Below are 16440 nucleotides of genomic sequence, written 5' to 3' on the forward strand. Positions count from 1 at the left end.
GACAAGCTGTTTAATATACTCAACAAAAAAAAAGACAAGTGAATTTACTCACATTGCTAGCAATATGCCTTCCGTGTTTAGCAGCAACTATTGGAATAGCATCAGCCTTCATGTCATATCCTTTGGCAATGTCTTCAATCCACTGAGATTTGTAATGTGACTGTAAAAAGAAGAATGATATGCAGTGTTGAGCAGCATTTTAAATACTATTTTATTTATTTTATTTTATATGCATACAAAGTTTCAGTTTCATCTGTGGTAAGACCCATTTTCAACATGTGATTTACCTCACTAATAGTCTGAGCATTAAACTTGGCTTGAAGAAACTGTGGGCTGTCTGCTGGAAGGTGGTAGGTGTGCATATATTTCTCTCCAGAAGCCTTATAAGCAAACTGTAACACCAGAGAACATAACTATTACAAATAATGTATTTTGTGTAAAGATAATAATAGTGCATAAGTAGTGCAATACATACAGGATGCATCTGCTTGGTATTATTCATGGCTAAAACCATATTAATTTGGTCTGTCAGGCTGGTGAACTTCAAACTGCTTGGGTGAACTCTGTATTTCTTTTCATCCAGAGCGGCTCTCGCCACTTTAGCTTTCTCCACGTCAAGAGAACCAATTGGTATCCATCCTGCTCCTTTGTAGATGTTGTTGTACTCTGACTTGTAGACATTCTGTCAGTATTAGATGCAAACAAATTAAGCAAGCTCTAAGATTTATTTGTACTAGGAGATAGTATGCTAAAATTAGGCTTACATCACTCTGAATTTCCATCATATTGCGAGCACGATCAATTTGCATGGCATCAGGTAGAAGTGTGTAGTTATGAATGGGCTGTTTGTATCCAGCATAGGTTTGCACCATGGAAGCCTGTTTAGCCTGCACAACACTCCACATGTTTACAGGTGTATGATACTTTAGCTTAGACTTGTGATAGTCCTTTTTGTAGTTTCTGTCACTTTGCATTTTTGCCACTTTGATGTAGTGCACCAGGAGTGGGTCATCTTGAAGATTACGGAAGCCAACATGATGGCCTCTAGCCTTCTGGTAGGCAAGCTTATACTTGTACTGCAACAAGAACGATGTGTAAATGTTAAATATTTCATTCTGTAACATATTTTAAACATACATATGAAAGAAAACATATAGTTACTAACATCACTGGCGATATCTCTGGAGGACTTGGCAGCAACAACTGGAATAGCATCTTGCTTCATATGGTGTCCTTTCAGAAGATCTTGCTTGTGAGCATATGTGTAGTATGTCTGCAAAAAATAAAATAAGTTAACTACTAAAATAGTTAATATTTTTATTTTAATTAACAATTTATAACAGATGATGGTGTGTTTCCTCACATTGCTAATATTGATAGCATTGTATTTAGCTTGCAGAAATTCAGGTGAGTCAGGAGGTAGATGGTATGTGTGCACAAATTTCTCCCCACTAGCTTTGTACAGCCTCTGCAAAACAAGGAGACGGCATTTATATATATGCTTTTGTTTTGGTTCAAAAATACCTTCCTGAAGTCATTGTGTCATAATCAATGTTACACACATCACTTAGCTGCTGTGCATTCAGCTTTGCTTGCTCCATTACAGGACTGTTGGTGACGCTGGTGAACTTGATGGTGTCTGGATGCTGCCTGTACTTCTTTTCATCTAGAGCTTTGCCTGCAGCCTTAGCTTTCTCTACATCCAGCGAGCCAATTGGGATCCAACCAATACCTTTCACAGAGGATTCATAGTCTGCTTTATAGTTGTTCTAAAAAAAAAGAGCAATTCGACAGAAATTGTAAGTTACTGTGAGCATACATACATTTCATGTACCTTTAAATTTAATCCCTTTATTTGGACACATTTGGCTCCCATGTCAAACTAAAAAGGCATTTTATCACGTTCAGCTGAATTCATATAAGAAAAATGATCTTACATCACTAGAGAGGTTGTTCATGTTACGAGCCAACTCCAGATTAACGGCATCAGGCAAAAGGGTGTAATGATGAAGGGGCTGTTTGTAGCCTGTATATGTCTGAACTGCAGATGATTGTTTAGCCTGGGCAACACTCCACATATCCACAGGGGTATGATACTTCAGCTTTGCCTTGTGATAGTCTTTCTTGTAGTTCTTTTCACTTTGCATCTTAGCCACTTTCATGTAGTGGACCAGCAGTGGGTCGTCCTGAAGACTACGGAAGCCAACATGGTGGCCTCTGTTCTTCATGTAGACTTTCTTGTACTGGACCTAAAGGCATAACAAATCAGTCCTTCATTGATTTCTTTTTTCTGTGTATATTCCATGTTATGTGGAAATAAAAAAGAAGGGTACATACATCACTGACTGCATGCCTCGCTGCTTTTGCAGCACGAACAGGGATAGCATCAGCCTTCAAGTCATAACCTTTCGAAATGAGATCCTCAAAGGCAAGTTTGTAATATTTCTGTAAATTGAAAACAATGTGGAAAATGTAATAAACAACACTGTCTTAACTTCAATGGAATCCTCAGATGAAATATTTACATACATTGCTGATATTGTAGGCGTTACACTTGGCCTGGAGGAACTCTGGAACATCAGGAGGCAATGAGTATTTTTGATGAATTTCCTCAAGCCCTTTCTTATAATGAAGCTACAAAATAGAAAGCATGTCAGATGTAATGCACAAAAAAGTATGTTTAATTATAAACATTTAATTATATGTAATGTGATCTAATCTGAAGGTGTACAGTTTGGTCCACAAGAAAAAAGTCTGGATCATTTTCTGAGACGATGTACTTACATCACTTCTCATCTGTTGATTGTGCCTAGCCTGGAGCATGATGGGGTGGTCATCAATAGCAGTAAACGGCACAGTGTCTGGGCGCTGCCTGTACTTTTTCTGGATTGAGACAATACAAATCTTATGAGTTAAATGTGGTAGAAAAAAACTGCAAAAAAAAAAAAAAACAGCAAAGAAATATTGTTCTGATATAGTAAATCATGTGACTCCCAGTATAATGTAAAACATTAACCTTACAACCAAATTTCTTAACCTATAGAATATAATTTTCAAAACAATACATTGCACATATAGGAAGGTATATGTATCTGTAAATATTTAGCCCTTTAAATATTCACATACATTTGGATTTAAACTAGATAAAACCTGATAAACCAGATAAAACCTGCATTTTATTTATGGCCCTTAACAGGTTGTTTTTTTAATATTATTTAATATAAGGCATGTTACTTTATCCCTGAAATTAAAGGTAACAGCGCTTTCATTTTTGGCCCAGAAGTATCGTATCTAAGCACCTGAGCACATTTTTAAGGGATTTTTTGGGGGATCCCAGGCATGATACACACTCTTCAGCCTAAAAACATCTGTTAAGTGTCACTTCTTTCTACATGTGACTGAGTCAAAATGTTTTTTATTATTTTTTTATTTTGCTTTTAATCAACATTTTATAATTTGTGGGATTTCATGCTAATGTGCAGATTCTAATCAATAACAATTATACCTCACTCAGGATCTCTCCTGCTTTCTTTGCCTTCTCAACGTCCAGAGATCCATAAGGTATCCAAGGAGATCCTTTAGTGTAGGCATTGTATTCTGCTTTGTATTCATTCTGTAAATGAAAAGTGAGAATACAATGTAAAGAAAGATAAACAGATAGAGATACTTTACAGTGATTGTACCCAATATAACTAAATTGTACAATTTCAACAAAGTGTACACCACAAATATTGTACTTAATAATCATGTACTTAATATAAAAGGCAATTTAAGATAATAAATTATTAAAAACAAATTCTCTAAAATATATGCAAATATTGCAAAACTACATTAATTATATGTCTTAAAAGCACTGCATATGTATACCATTAGACTTCAGCTTTTCAGCTTTTATCTCTCAATATAACTTTGCTGTATGCATGCTTACATCACTCTGTAGGACATTAGCTTTCTTTGCCAGGTCCAGTGCTATGCTGTCATATGGCAGAAAGTAGCGGTTGCTGACATTTTTGTAACCGCTCATGCTGGCAATAGCCTGAGACTTCTTAGCTAGTGTAACAAGCATCATGTCCAGTGGGGTGTGATACTTTGTCTTCATTTTCTCATAATCCTTTTTATATTCACGCTGTTGAAAAGACATATTACTTGAATGAAAAATCATATAAAATTATTATTATTATTTTTTTAATTCAGAATGTCCATCTAGTTGATTTGTAAATATGTAATAATTACCTCACTCTGGATTTTAGCGACATGAACTGAGTGCAGGATCTTTGGATCATCATGAATGCTAAGGGCACCAACCATGTGTCCTTTGTTCTTTTCATAATCCTTCTTGTATTTTACCTAACAAAGGAATAATACAGTGATCTCAGATGCAATCAAACTACTAGTGAAATGTTTTTTAATTGCTGAATTTGTTTCTACTAACAACAGAGCTTTGTTTACTTACATCACTGACAATGTTGGTGTGGGCACGAGCTGCGAGGATGGGAATAGCATCACCCTTCACCTCAAATTTCTTTGCTTTTGTCTTTTCCCATTCAAATTTGTAACAAGTCTAAAACCACAGAATTGTTTCTTGTTAAAATATAAACGATCACTCAATAACATTAAATACATGGAACTCATAATGCAGTATTAAAATGGATAATTCTTACATCGCTGAGGTTATATGCGTTAACTCTGGATTGAATGAAGAAGGGGTCATCAGGGGGCAGGTAACATTTAAACTTTTCTTTTTCATACTGCGCCTTGTAGTTCAGCTAAAAAGAAAAGAAAAATTAGGTTTCGAAATGCACATACTGAAGTTACAAGGTGGTCCTATACATAATCTAAAGAATTGTTCATTTCAATTATACATTTTCTGAGACATGCATTTTGCATTTTAAATGGAGTCTCCAAGTTTCAGAATTAAAGCATTTTGTCTGACACCAACAAGACTTGAGGACAGATTTCTTTGTAGTTTCTCTGTAACTTGAAAAACTGCATATTTTTGCCCTATTTAATAAAAAAGAGGTGCCATTCTTAAATATATACTTATTAAAAAAAAAATTAATTAAAGGCTTGGCAAAAAAAGGATATAAAAAAACAAACTACTTTTGGTGTGTGTTATTTGAAGATAATCAACAGCAGGGTTCAGTGCACATCTGATTCATGTTCATTTGCATTAAGGTACAAAACAACAGATTAATAGTGTGGCCTGCTGTTAACCTTTTACTTAGAATATTACCACAATCAGTGAAAGCTGTGTTTTATTTCAGCACTGTCGATTAATGTAAATTAAAGTATTACATTTCTTTATGTACTTATTGTATGTAAAATAAAGATAAATTCTTTACTATAGATGTTAATAACCTCATATAAATACTTTAAAATATTTTTCTTTTTTGCAGCTGTGCCTCAATCCACACCAAAATCCACTTTTTCAAATAAGTGATTTACATTAAACTAGTTCCAGGTGATCAAAATTTTCATTCATATTATTCAAACACTAATAAAGGAAAATAATTTTTATGGTAACATTATCTGTATGCTACAAAAAGATATGGCAAGTCCAGTAGATGGCAATGCTGTGTCATAAAATATCTAATACTGAAAGCCCTTTTTATTTGACCCCTGTGGTCAGAAAGGTTATTTTGAGATTTTGGTATGCAATGTCCTTAAATATCTCCAGACATTCACTTTATCTACAGAACAGCAGCTGCCCTTTGAAGATAAATAAGTGTGGCCTAAGTATTGGGGTGGCATTTAAATCACATGGAAATGCCACTGATGCCACTCAGTAACTAGGTTTTGTTGTAATTATTTTGGACATATTTTTTTTTATGATATTCTTATTGTATATTGTATTGTATGTAAAATTAACTCAGCTAGGAATGATAAGAGATAAGAGAGACATACATCACTTAGCTGTTTGGCATTGATAGCCGCTTGTACTTGGACAGGCGAATCTGTTACTTGTGTAAACTTGACTGTGCCTGGGTGTTGCCGATATAATTTCTATGGAAAATAAATCAAACACACAAATACAATTATGCCAGGAATTGCAAAAATAATTAAATATGTAAGCTAAATGCATTCCATTTGGTCAACATGTCTCATAGCTGACTAACTCACATCTTTACACTGTTCCAATTTTTTAGTAGCCTCGTATTCAGGTGTGTACGTTTGAGGGAAGAAGCATCTTGTCTTCATATCCTCATAATCAGCTTTATAAATTTTCTGGAAGCAAAAAAAGCACAATATTTAAAGAAATTGCCCAAGTAAATGTATATGTAAACTATTGTACAAACTAGCTACTTACTTCACTTTTAACTCTTCCACCCTCTGGCAGCGAAGCATGTTTATATCTTCATAACTCCCAACATAGTGGCCCTTTATCTCATTTTCATACTTGTCTTTATAGTGCATCTAAGGAATGAACGACAATACATGATTGATCTATTATAAGGTCCATACATATTTTGTAATAATAAAAAATATCTTGGCTCACATCATTAAACTTTTTCAGTACGCTGTCCATCTTGAACTTGGGTGTGTCACAGTAATTAATGCTGGATCCTCTTGTTTTCTCATAATGTGCTTTATACACTTTCTGAAAAATAGAAAAAAGGGAGATTTTGAAATAAGTGTAAATAGCATGTATATATCTGAATGCAGCCCTACTGAGTAATAACTGAAACCCAAGCAAGAGCTTAGAGCCTTAAACCTCACTGTCTTGGTTAAGCCTTTATACATTAAAGACATTCAAGCAATAATATCTAAAATCATCACCAGCATTGTCAGCAGCATAAAGAATGTAAACCATTAGTGCCACCTGGTGGACAAAAGTTTATTCGCGTGAATAAACTTAGTCTGACACAATAGGTTTAGAAAATAATCAAAGGTAAAAAATAATATAATGGACACAAAAACTCTAAAATGCATATCATAAACATTTATTAAAAAATAAACAAATCCAACAAGTAAACCTTACATCACTCAAGATGGTGCCGGCATATCTCAGTTGTCTGAGGAGGGGGTTTTCTGTAGCTGGGAGAACATTGTACTGAGATTCTGCTTTTGTCTTTTCATACTCTTTCTTGTACTTGATCTAAAAACAAGAGGGAATTGTTCACAAATCAATACACAATCTATTTTAGTTTTGAGCCATTAGCCTGTTTTCTAATTCACTACCTAAATTTCCATTCTGTGTCAGTAAACATAACTGCTTCACTGTGCCAACGTATGAATAGCTTTTGTGTCACTGGTTATATTCATACCCAGAATACAAAGCACTTGCACTGACACATATCCACTAACAGAATGATTTTAACATGTATATGCAATCCAGCTTGTTCTGTAATGCAGTCATGGCTTCCAAGGTCACTGAGGAAATGAACTGATGGGAACTGGTGGACTAAGTCTAAAACACAGTAACTAAATATCTGCATGACAAACATTCAAATTCACAGTCATCATAATCTGTTACGAGTAAAAGGTCAAGGACTAGACAATGAGAAATTGCAATGAAATGGACTAAACTGATACACAATAAATGACTGTCTAGTTTAAATGTACTATACCACTGACTACCTCGCTCTAACTTTTCTATATTTATTTAAAAATACTATACCAGTGACTATCTCACTTTTTTGTTTATTTTATGTGTGCACAAAAAGAGAAATACGTTTAAGCTCACCGAGCTTGCAGATTGACCAGCCATTTTGTTTGAAGCGTATGTTGGCGTTTCGGTTTGCATGAAATAAATTTGGTCTTTCGAATCTTCATAATCAGCAGTATATTTTTTCTGAGTGGGAAAGAAATATGTGATAGAAAACATTTAGCATTATGAATACTTTTATAATGCAAGGCTTTTCTTTAAATGAAGATAGAAAATCAAATGGTTGATTACTATTCAGTTACTTACTTCACTTAAGTTATCCATGACCATCTTGCCAACTGCAACGTCAAAGTAAGGGGTTTCACACCACTGGCCTTTGACATTCTCGTTATAATCCCTGTGATATTCAAGCTACAAATAATACAAAAAATGATTTAATCATTATTAAACAACAATGATTAAAAAATAAATGTACTTGTTTAGGTGTTTATGGGAAAATGAGCTCTTCTGGAACAATTCTTTAGTACTATCAGGGTCAGAAAGTTATTCCTGTCTGTCTCTGAGACACACTCATTCTTATGTCACAGCTCTGTTTAGTCTCTGCCTCTCTGAAGCTTTGTGATACAACTCATTATAGATATGATGTGACTAAAAATAGACGTTGCTCTTTCACACTCCTGTCAGTCAGTGATTTAAAAAGCTAAAAATGAGTAAAAGCTCTTCTTGATCATGTTGAACAGCATTTTAAGAAACAATATACTCTGTAACATGACTGACATGATTTGTATGTTTTACTTACATTACTCCGATTGGCAAAGTTTTTCTTGGCCAGTTCAACTTCTGGGGGATCAGCAAGGCATGTGTACTTCGCTTTGCGCTCATTATGACCTTTCTTATATTTAATCTAAGGCAAAGGACAATAAAATAATTTAATATACAGAATAGGGAGAATTGTGCAATCGCAGCTACATTTTTTAAGTGTCCCAAACATTAATCAAAAGACTTATAATATATAATATGGAAATAATATGGACATGAGCTTATCTGTTATAGCACAACATAATAAGTACAGTAAAGAATGAAATAATTGTTTGAGTAAAAATCCATAGGACCAAAAGATCCGTCATCAACACCTCTTTGTTCTCACAGAAACAAAATGGTTTAAAAAGTCTAAAAGGAGAGTAATAGTTAACTTCCTTTTTACAGAATTATATTTTATTTATTTATATAAGTTAATATACTGCCTTCTTCAAATCAGGTCTATAAATTGAGTATGATTATTAAAGTTATGAATTCATTTTTTCTCATGACTGTAACAGCCTTCTAGGTGACAGTAAAGTTGAACATTGTGTAAGAGTAAACCTACATCACTGAAGACTTCCTGGGCTTTAGCCACCCTGCGGAGCTCTGGACTGTCACTGTATGGGTAGTACATGGTTTTCTCCATATCCCAATCTTCTGTGTAGAGTTTCTGATAGAGATAAACATTTTAATTTAAGCATAGTCAGAGCATAATCATTTAAATCAGTTCAAGAATACCAGTCATAATAATTAAAGGCTTGAGGTCATAGCTATTTATATGAAAGATTTTTTAGGAAGGCCAATAATTCTACCTTGCTCATATTTGCGGCATTTTTCACAGCTAAAACCAACTCGGGTGCATCAGGAGGCAGTAAGTATCTGTCCTTGGTCTCATCCCATTTCTGTCTGTACAAGACCTGAGGAACCACATAAATCATTTAGCCATATCTGACGGAGGTGATCCCCCCAATAGGATTTACTACAGTCTATGTTATTTTGTAAGGGCTTACCTTGCTGATCAGATCAGAGACATTCTTCACATGAGCGATTTCACGAGCCTCGCCATCATACATGCTGGTGGTCTTAGACTTCAGGCCTTCCATACGATATTTCACCTGGAATAAAAAGACTGTTATTTATAATATTATAGTCATACTGAATCATTTTCAACAATGAAACCAATAACAGTACACTAATAAGTGGTGATCTTAACATTGAAATGAATATTCAAGTCCAATCCTCACCTCACTGAGTTGCTCTTGAGCCCTTTTGATGCGAGTCATCTCAGGTGTATCAGCAGTAATGTAATAGGGTTGACCCTTGTTCTTATCATATTCCTCCCTGTACTTGTTCTGTAAATATTAATAATAATATTAATAATAATTACTGAATATATGTTATACAGAACACTTCATTATACTACTATTACTACTAAACATTATACTATTATAAACTATTACAGTTGTAATTTGAACAGAATACAGTTAGCTCTTTTTATTTTATTTTATTGTCTTACATGGCTGTACTGGTCAAGCATCTTCTGGCTGTGTGCCAGGTATGGGGTCATGAATTTGGAAGTGTCCACCTTGGCCCTCTTCCTGACCTTACGTACAGGAAGTCCTTCAGGCCCAGTCTGGACAAGCAAGAAGAGAGTCAGTCATGAAATACTTGTGAGACACCAGAGCCACATTAGCACCAAAAGACTGCATAAGAAAGCTTTGACAAAAATGCTTTGCTAATGTAAATAATTGACTATGGATTTATTATGATATAAACCTGCTTTACTTTGCAAAACAAGGAAATCATTAAAAGTGTAAGGTTTTATCGCAAGTCATGAACAAGGCTAACTTACCTGCTGTAGTTATAATATCAGATTAGCTAGTTTCAACATAAATATATTTATATTTATATTTATTGCATGGAAAATGTTATGTTATATATATATATATATATATATATATATATATATATATATATATATATATACATAACATAACATAACATAACATTTTCCATGTAATAAATATAAATATAAATATATACACACACACACACACACACACACACACACACACACACACACACACAGTAATCCCCCGGTTTAAGTGCATTTGCCACATAACTAATTTGTTTAGCTAATTTTTCTGGTCTCTTTCATATAGCACTATAGATCACAAAACTTACAGGGAATAATTTTGATGGAGTTTCATGTTGAAATAAATACATTTATCAATATAAATATAATTATTAATTATAAAATGAAGTAAAATGTTCATACTGTACTGTACAGTACATGTACTTACTATAAATGTGATACAGTTTATTGTATTTCTATGTATTTACAAAATAATTATCTTGCAAATGTTTTCTGTTTGTGTTTAAAGGATGTGGGAGGATGATTTGTGGCTCAAACAATAAATTAAAAAAACGTTTTTGGGGTGGCATCTTTTTCGCAGTTTTGTTTTGGAATGTAACAACCGCGACAAACGGGGGATTACTGTATATATACATGACAATCAGACGAACATATGGTTAGATAGATAGATAGATAGATAGATAGATAGATAGATAGATAGATAGATAGATAGATAGATAGATAGATAGATAGATAGATAGATAGATAGATAGATAGATAGATAGATAGATGTACATTTGTGTTCATGAGATAACTTGCTAAAGTAATTAAGGCCAGGCAGCATAATGCTACTTTGGACAGCAGTCAAGCAACTCAAGATATGCAGAAACAGAAATTACATGCAAAGATTTCTAGATAGGCTGCAAAAAGTCATGTTCCTTAATAAGCTTTCAGCTATAATAAGCTACAGCTTTCTATTTGGCCTATTGATCTGAATATGAGGGTTATTTCATCAGTGTTTGTTATTCATATTTATGAATGTAAATGTGTTGACCAACTCTTCTTACTGTATTGTGAATTGTTAAACAAGGAGGTTTGTTTAATAATCCACTGCCTCTACTTGGTTTTTTTGTGCTTTATTGTAATTCAGAAGTGAACAGTGGAATAACCCTCATTATCAGGCAAGATCAGGCAGTATGACAATGTGTATATCTTTCAGCAGAGGGCCCTGGAAGAAGGCCATTTACCTCTCCAACTCGAGACTGATGTGAGCTGGTTGAGGAAGTGTAGACAGTCGTATACTCCTCATACTACAAATATAGCACAAACTCTAAACTTTTAAAAGGTTGTTCACAGAAGCCAGAAAAAGTGTGTGTGTGTGTGTGTGTGTGTGTGTGTGTGTGTGTGTGTGTGTGTGTGTGTGTGTGTGGTTGATGCTTGCAGTGAAATAGCTAATTTTCCTTTATTTTACCTACTTATTAGTACAAGAAAATATTTCCTAAAAGGGCGGAATAGTGCTAATAATTTTTGCCATCATTTTTTGGGGATGATAATAGGGTTATTTTGCTTGACAGCAGCCTGTAATAGATCTGACTGACTAAGCCTCCTGAGCTTAAACACATAAGAACCTAGATGATCTCATATCTATTATTGTTTTCAGCTAAATTTAATGTCATGGTGACAAACAGAAACGATTACACTGAATCACATACTTTGGTGATTCATTGCTAAAAGAACTTTATTTTCTCTATACAGTTTCTATACAAGTTCTTCAGTCCTGCTACCACAACTATAATAATAATAATAATAATAAGAAGAAGAAGAAGAAGAAGAAGAATAAGAAGTAATAATAATAATAAGAATATAATAATAATAACAATAATAATAATAATAATAATAATAATAATCATTTCAAAACACTCAAAAAGATTTAACGTCTAAATCATGTTACATATTCTCAGATATATATACACTTAATGGAGCTGAAAAAAGATACAGTGTCTAGCTAATCCCAAAATAATATATGTGAGACTGTTCAGATACATAAATGTATGCTTTGTCCCTTTCACCCATACTTTCTGTCCTTCAATCTATTAAGGATTTCTCTCTTTTTTTCACTTGCAGGTGTCTTTTACCATTGAAAACCCTCCTAGTAAAGCGTTGACATTAATGGCTAGAAGTCTTGATGAGTGTGATTTACAGTGCCTCTCTTCTCATTTGCCTTCCTGCAAGTCCACTGCAGATGTACACTGCTATATTTGTATCTACTGTAAGAATAACCCATGTCAAAGCTGAACACTACAGTTCCACTAATGGTGAAAAAATATATTAGATATAAAGATGGTATAATCCGCTATTAATATACAAGAGTTGGTAGGTTTTTAGAAAAATTACTAAAAGATTGTATATAACTAAATAAAATATACTGAATTGAATTGTGATGTGTAATAAAAAATAAAAAAAGATGTAAAAGTTACAGATTTGCAATTAGCACAAGTATACATGCCTTTGAACAAGAGCCCCTGGAAGCTTCAAGAAGTAATATGCTAATCCAAGTAATGAATTTGAATTGTGAGCTGATTAACTAAAATAACAGGCTGGTTATATACCGTTACCGTAAACGAATTTGAAATTGCAAACGAACATATCTATCTTTTTAAACTTTTTAAAAGTAGTAATTGTGTGGATTTTCTATTTGCAACTCTGATTGTAGCTTGCAGGGGATCTTGTCATAGTGAACAGAACGTATTCCCACTGTTAATATAAAGGTTCCACAACAAGTGTGAGAATATCATATCTAACAATGGTTACTTCCATTCAGGCCTTTTTTTTTACATAAGATGCTTTATAACACATCATCAACAGTAACAACGAAGAACAAATCATGTATCATGTTGCACATATATTGTGTCATACATAACCAGAATTCTGATATTGAAGGTGGAATCCGTAATTACTGACTACTAACGCTGGGATAAATTTGGGGAGGAAGGAGGGGTGTCAAATCTAGGTCTTAGTCTATACTATGGGAGGTACTGGGAGGAGCTGATCTGAAATGAGAGCCAGCTCTAGTCATGAATATTGGGGTAAGAGCACTCTGAACTGCTGACTGTAGTGGTATCTCAGGTCTCTATTCATAGAACCTGCCAATAGACCTGTAGACTACATCAAGAGGCCAACTTATATCTTACCTCTTCCACTTCGTCCCCATAATCGTCCTCATAATCATCAGTGTCCATCATCAGACACCCTTAATGGATCTACATGAGGAAATAAACAAGCATTACACATCATTTATATGCAAATAAGAATGAGATCCACAGAAACAAACTTTATTGAAGCTTAAACAAAATTTCCCATAACAGAATCAGTAAATCATTGGTGACATAGCTGTACCAAAGAAAATTCTTTCTGTACTATCACTTGAAGGGCACACCATGAACCCATACTAAAAATAGGCCTCAAATCATCTAGCAAACCTAAGAGCAAAGATAATGTAATGCAGACATGCTAGAACACTTTCCTCTTACAGATTCATACATACCTGACCAAATACAATTCCAGTAGTTTATTCAGTGACTGTACAATCAGAAAGGTCCTCACTTTCCATCTACTAGGGTCCCAAACTGATATTCCACTTAATGTGTTCCTGCAAACCTAAACACAGACAGAGATGTGAATTCACTTTTTTCTGAACTACGCAAAATGTTGTTTGTATAAAAGGTTTTGCAGGCCTCAGCTGGTCAAACAGTTTGACACCCAAGACCCCCAAAAGAGCTGCAGTCCCTGGATGAAGCTTCAAGACAGCTGCTCCTAGACGTCCCAGCTATGTGTCATGAAAGTTAATGCCAAAACCTGATTGGCTGGCTTTGTTTAGCTAGCAGAAGTGCAATGCCTTCTGAGGCTACAGGTTAAATATAGGACTGCATACTAACTAGCCTTTTTTAGCACCAAAGTCACAGAATTTCACATTAAATAATCATTTCATTAAAGAGAAGATAATGGAGAAGAGAAACTGAGAATTTAAGCAAATTCCCATTCAAAGTGGCGAGGGGCCCCAAATAATGATCCAAAGTGTAGATGCATAGATTCCAGAAAGAGAGAGAGAGAGAGAGTGAAGTTCCAACATCACAGCATTAACAGGTTTTAAGAGTTCTTGTAATGTTTCCCAGTCAGAGGAGCTTGAACAGTGCTTCATAAGAGATTGTGTCCCCTCAGCTTCACATCCATCCAATGGCAAAAAGTATAGAAAATCCACTATGCACTCTGGAGAGGGAAATCTGAATTGTTGTTCGCTTTTTTAAATTTCTTTGCTTACCAGTGAATTTAAAGTTATAGTGTTTCCCAAGCTGCCAGAGCCTCCCCAACTCTTCCCTCCTGAGAAACGCTGGGTGACAGCTCAAAGCCGCAGTTGCACTCCAGTTATCATGTGCTCCAACTAGCCAATCAAAAAACAGCATTCTCAGGTTTCACTAGCTAAATATATAGTAGTGATGCCTTTAGGAAAAGAGCACCTGTTCAGCAAATCCAGTGAGATACAACTAGACAAATGGAGCAGAGGGATTAAGAAAAAAATGTTGTTTAGGCCATGTTATTGTCACTTTAGCCAGAGGTGTTTAAAAATGTGATTGCATTGAATAAGGCTACTGATAAAGGTAAAATATTAGCATTGGGGGTAGAATGAAAAGATGTATGTCTTCTACACCTTCACAGGACATCAATTTACATTATTTGTTGTTATTAATTACATTATTTTACTCAACATAGAATAATTTGCAAATTGCTAAGTAAAAGTTCGAAGCAACTTTCATCCTTATTGACCAAACAAGTTGCACAATAAGACTGGAATCAACCATAAATTGTATCTATGCCGATTTGACAACTTTCTATGTTATGATTGCTTTTCACATTTAAATTTTGTCTATGTACTCTACTCTGTGTATATTATGTCAGTCTTATATTGCATGATTTAAGTAAAGAATATTTTCTCAGAGACCGCACAGGTCTGGCTTGTCTTATTTTAGTTGCCATTTGTTACCCAAGGATGTGTAAGTGATGTCTCATATTGCAGAATCATGAGTACAGAATACAGGTTACTACTTTGCTGCAGCCCAGGTGACATTGTCTTGACACGTCCCTCAACTTGACGCCTCTCTGACGTCCACTTGAAAGCCTGCGGATTCTGATTTCTCTTGGGCAGATGAACACTACACAGAGTGAGTGACAGCAACAGCTGTGTTTCATTACTTCTCTGGGGTGTTCTGTCCACCCTTAAACTCTCATACTTCTCACAGCATCAGCAAGCAGAATGGAAGGGTACCAGATCGCTGCAACATCAGCCAAAGGGAGCTCGGGTTCTCAAGGTGAGGTTTTATGTACTCAGATTGCACCAAGCTTGATTAATCTTTACTTATTTATGGGTTTACTTAGTCTATTTATTTAGTTTAAATTGTGTTTACTCACGAATGGCTACTGTAAAACAATTTATAGCATAAATTGACAGCCGTCACTGTCTGTCAATCACCCGTGGGATGACTAAATGAGTGAATCACAGGCTACAAGGAGTAAGAAATCAAATCACTTAGTTATGGGTAAACAATGAGTCATGGAGATAAAGCCAAAATTGTACAAATATTTTGGCTCTCATACTCAATAAAACACAGCTGCTTGTCACAGTGGAAAAGAATCATTTGCCAAAACACTGAGGTAAGTGGGCTATATAGAGAATCAAAAAAGCAAGTTTGCTAACACCCTTAAAAAAGGCAAGTTGTTTACATTGTGTTTGTGAAAAAAAGCAATGGATTTTGAAAAACCTTTCACCTTATGATCTGTAGCAACCAAACATATTCTACATAACTGATAAAAAGTGCCAGGAGGTTCTTTAAAGCCAATTCCAGTGGTGGATGAAGTACACAAAGCATGCACTTGAGTTGAAGAAGAGATACACCAGTAAAATATTACTCCAGTAAAAGTGCTCCCTTTAAGCAGTTAAATAAAAGAGATATTCAACTTTGAAATCTAGTGAAAGTTTATGTAAAAGTCTTCCCTAATGGAAATACTTAAGTAAAATACAGACACAAACAAGCTACTTAAGTACAGTATCAAATTACATTTACTTTGTTACAGTCCACCACTGGGGTGTGTAACAAAACAGCTCTGATCTGTTATTGCCTGGACC

General features: G+C 34.7%; 1 protein-coding gene across 11 annotated transcripts in view; it reads right to left on the minus strand.

Moving 5' to 3' along the window:
• neb (nebulin) overlaps positions 1 to 14654 on the minus strand; it is a 54887-nt gene extending 40233 nt beyond the window's left edge. For 10 of the 11 annotated variants that reach the window (XM_046845916.1, XM_046845907.1, XM_046845915.1 and 7 more), the window contains exons 1-19: positions 6308 to 6388; positions 6121 to 6225; positions 5905 to 6003; positions 4662 to 4766; positions 4454 to 4561; positions 4234 to 4347; positions 3929 to 4126; positions 3506 to 3613; positions 2785 to 2883; positions 2530 to 2634; positions 2338 to 2445; positions 1938 to 2249; positions 1563 to 1769; positions 1364 to 1468; positions 1166 to 1273; positions 765 to 1076; positions 476 to 682; positions 288 to 392; positions 53 to 160 (exon numbers count right to left, since the gene is read on the minus strand). In XM_046845916.1, the coding sequence (XP_046701872.1) occupies positions 53 to 160; positions 288 to 392; positions 476 to 682; positions 765 to 1076; positions 1166 to 1273; positions 1364 to 1468; positions 1563 to 1769; positions 1938 to 2249; positions 2338 to 2445; positions 2530 to 2634; positions 2785 to 2883; positions 3506 to 3613; positions 3929 to 4126; positions 4234 to 4347; positions 4454 to 4561; positions 4662 to 4766; positions 5905 to 6003; positions 6121 to 6198 (2586 nt within the window). In that variant the 5' untranslated portion in view covers positions 6199 to 6225; positions 6308 to 6388. Of the gene's footprint in view, positions 1 to 52; positions 161 to 287; positions 393 to 475; positions 683 to 764; positions 1077 to 1165; positions 1274 to 1363; positions 1469 to 1562; positions 1770 to 1937; positions 2250 to 2337; positions 2446 to 2529; positions 2635 to 2784; positions 2884 to 3505; positions 3614 to 3928; positions 4127 to 4233; positions 4348 to 4453; positions 4562 to 4661; positions 4767 to 5904; positions 6004 to 6120; positions 6226 to 6307; positions 6415 to 6496; positions 6599 to 6979; positions 7097 to 7684; positions 7793 to 7912; positions 8018 to 8405; positions 8511 to 8972; positions 9078 to 9219; positions 9325 to 9417; positions 9523 to 9651; positions 9760 to 9923; positions 10041 to 11509; positions 11573 to 13453; positions 13523 to 13806; positions 13920 to 14580 lie in introns of those variants that run through there. The other variant, XM_046845917.1, reaches the window with a different exon arrangement.
• Between the last annotated feature and the right edge of the window lie 1786 nt (positions 14655 to 16440).

Source organism: Silurus meridionalis, chromosome 3, assembly GCF_014805685.1.
Source record: "Silurus meridionalis isolate SWU-2019-XX chromosome 3, ASM1480568v1, whole genome shotgun sequence".
Classification (NCBI taxonomy): domain Eukaryota; kingdom Metazoa; phylum Chordata; class Actinopteri; order Siluriformes; family Siluridae; genus Silurus; species Silurus meridionalis.